An 803-nucleotide genomic window follows, 5' to 3' on the forward strand; every position below is an offset into this window, starting at 1 on the left:
CCTGTGGGAGGATGGAAGGGAGGATGGAAGTGAGGTGGTCTGCCTTGTCAGAGGCCTCCTGAAGCCCCACTGAACTGCAGGGGCCTTTTCTGTGGAACATGAGGCCCACGGACCACTCCTTATTGTCCAGCATTGGTTCTGAGGACTGTTGCCATCACCCTTTACTGTCTCTCCCTGGTGGTGAATCTGGAGGCCAGACGGCAGGACGTGCTGGGGGAGTGTGGAAGCTGACTCTTGGTCTGCTGCCCTGTAGGTCTGGCAGGGCATGGATGTGGTCAAGACAGTTCGTGCGATGATTGGGGAGACTGACCCAGCTGAATCCAGGCCTGGCACCATTCGAGGAGACTTCTGCGTGGAAGTCAGCAAGTGAGAGCTCTGGCTTTTGTGCCCTTGGCATTCTGTGCAATGAGCAGGGCTGTGTGTTGGGAGAGAATATTGTAGGAGGTGACGGGCACCCTCTGCTCCAGCAAACGGGCCAGGGTGAAGCTCTGCAAACTGCAGCTTCCCTCTCCGAGCTTGCTCCGCTCAGTCCTGGCTGACCCCTCACTTCTTCCCCACAGGAACGTGATCCACGGCAGCGACTCGGCTGAGAGTGCCCGGCAGGAGATCTCCCTCTGGTTCCGCCCGGAGGAGCTGACGTGCTGGGAGGACACGGCCCAGCACTGGATCTATGCCTGAGAGCAGCAGCCCGAAGGAAGTGCGACTTCCCGGCCGGCACGAGGCCTTTCCATCTCTCCCATGGCAGCTGCTTGGGCTGTAGCCCTGCTGGGGGGGCTCTGGGTGGGTGGAGGGGACCTGGGAGC

At 60.6% G+C, this 803-nt stretch overlaps 1 protein-coding gene across 1 annotated transcript; it reads left to right on the plus strand.

Annotated features, from left to right (window-relative positions):
• Positions 1-253: 253 nt before the first annotated feature.
• Positions 254-678, plus strand: LOC104395942 (nucleoside diphosphate kinase 3-like; the record flags this gene model as incomplete). The annotated part of the gene is made up of 2 exons (XM_010005701.1): positions 254-366; positions 561-678. Coding segments are annotated over 2 exons (231 nt in total), but the record flags the coding sequence as incomplete, so codon positions are not given.
• Between the last annotated feature and the right edge of the window lie 125 nt (positions 679-803).

This window comes from Chaetura pelagica, unplaced genomic scaffold (genome assembly GCF_000747805.2).
Source record: "Chaetura pelagica isolate M959 unplaced genomic scaffold, ChaPel_1.0 C11143074, whole genome shotgun sequence".
Classification (NCBI taxonomy): Eukaryota; Metazoa; Chordata; class Aves; order Apodiformes; family Apodidae; genus Chaetura; species Chaetura pelagica.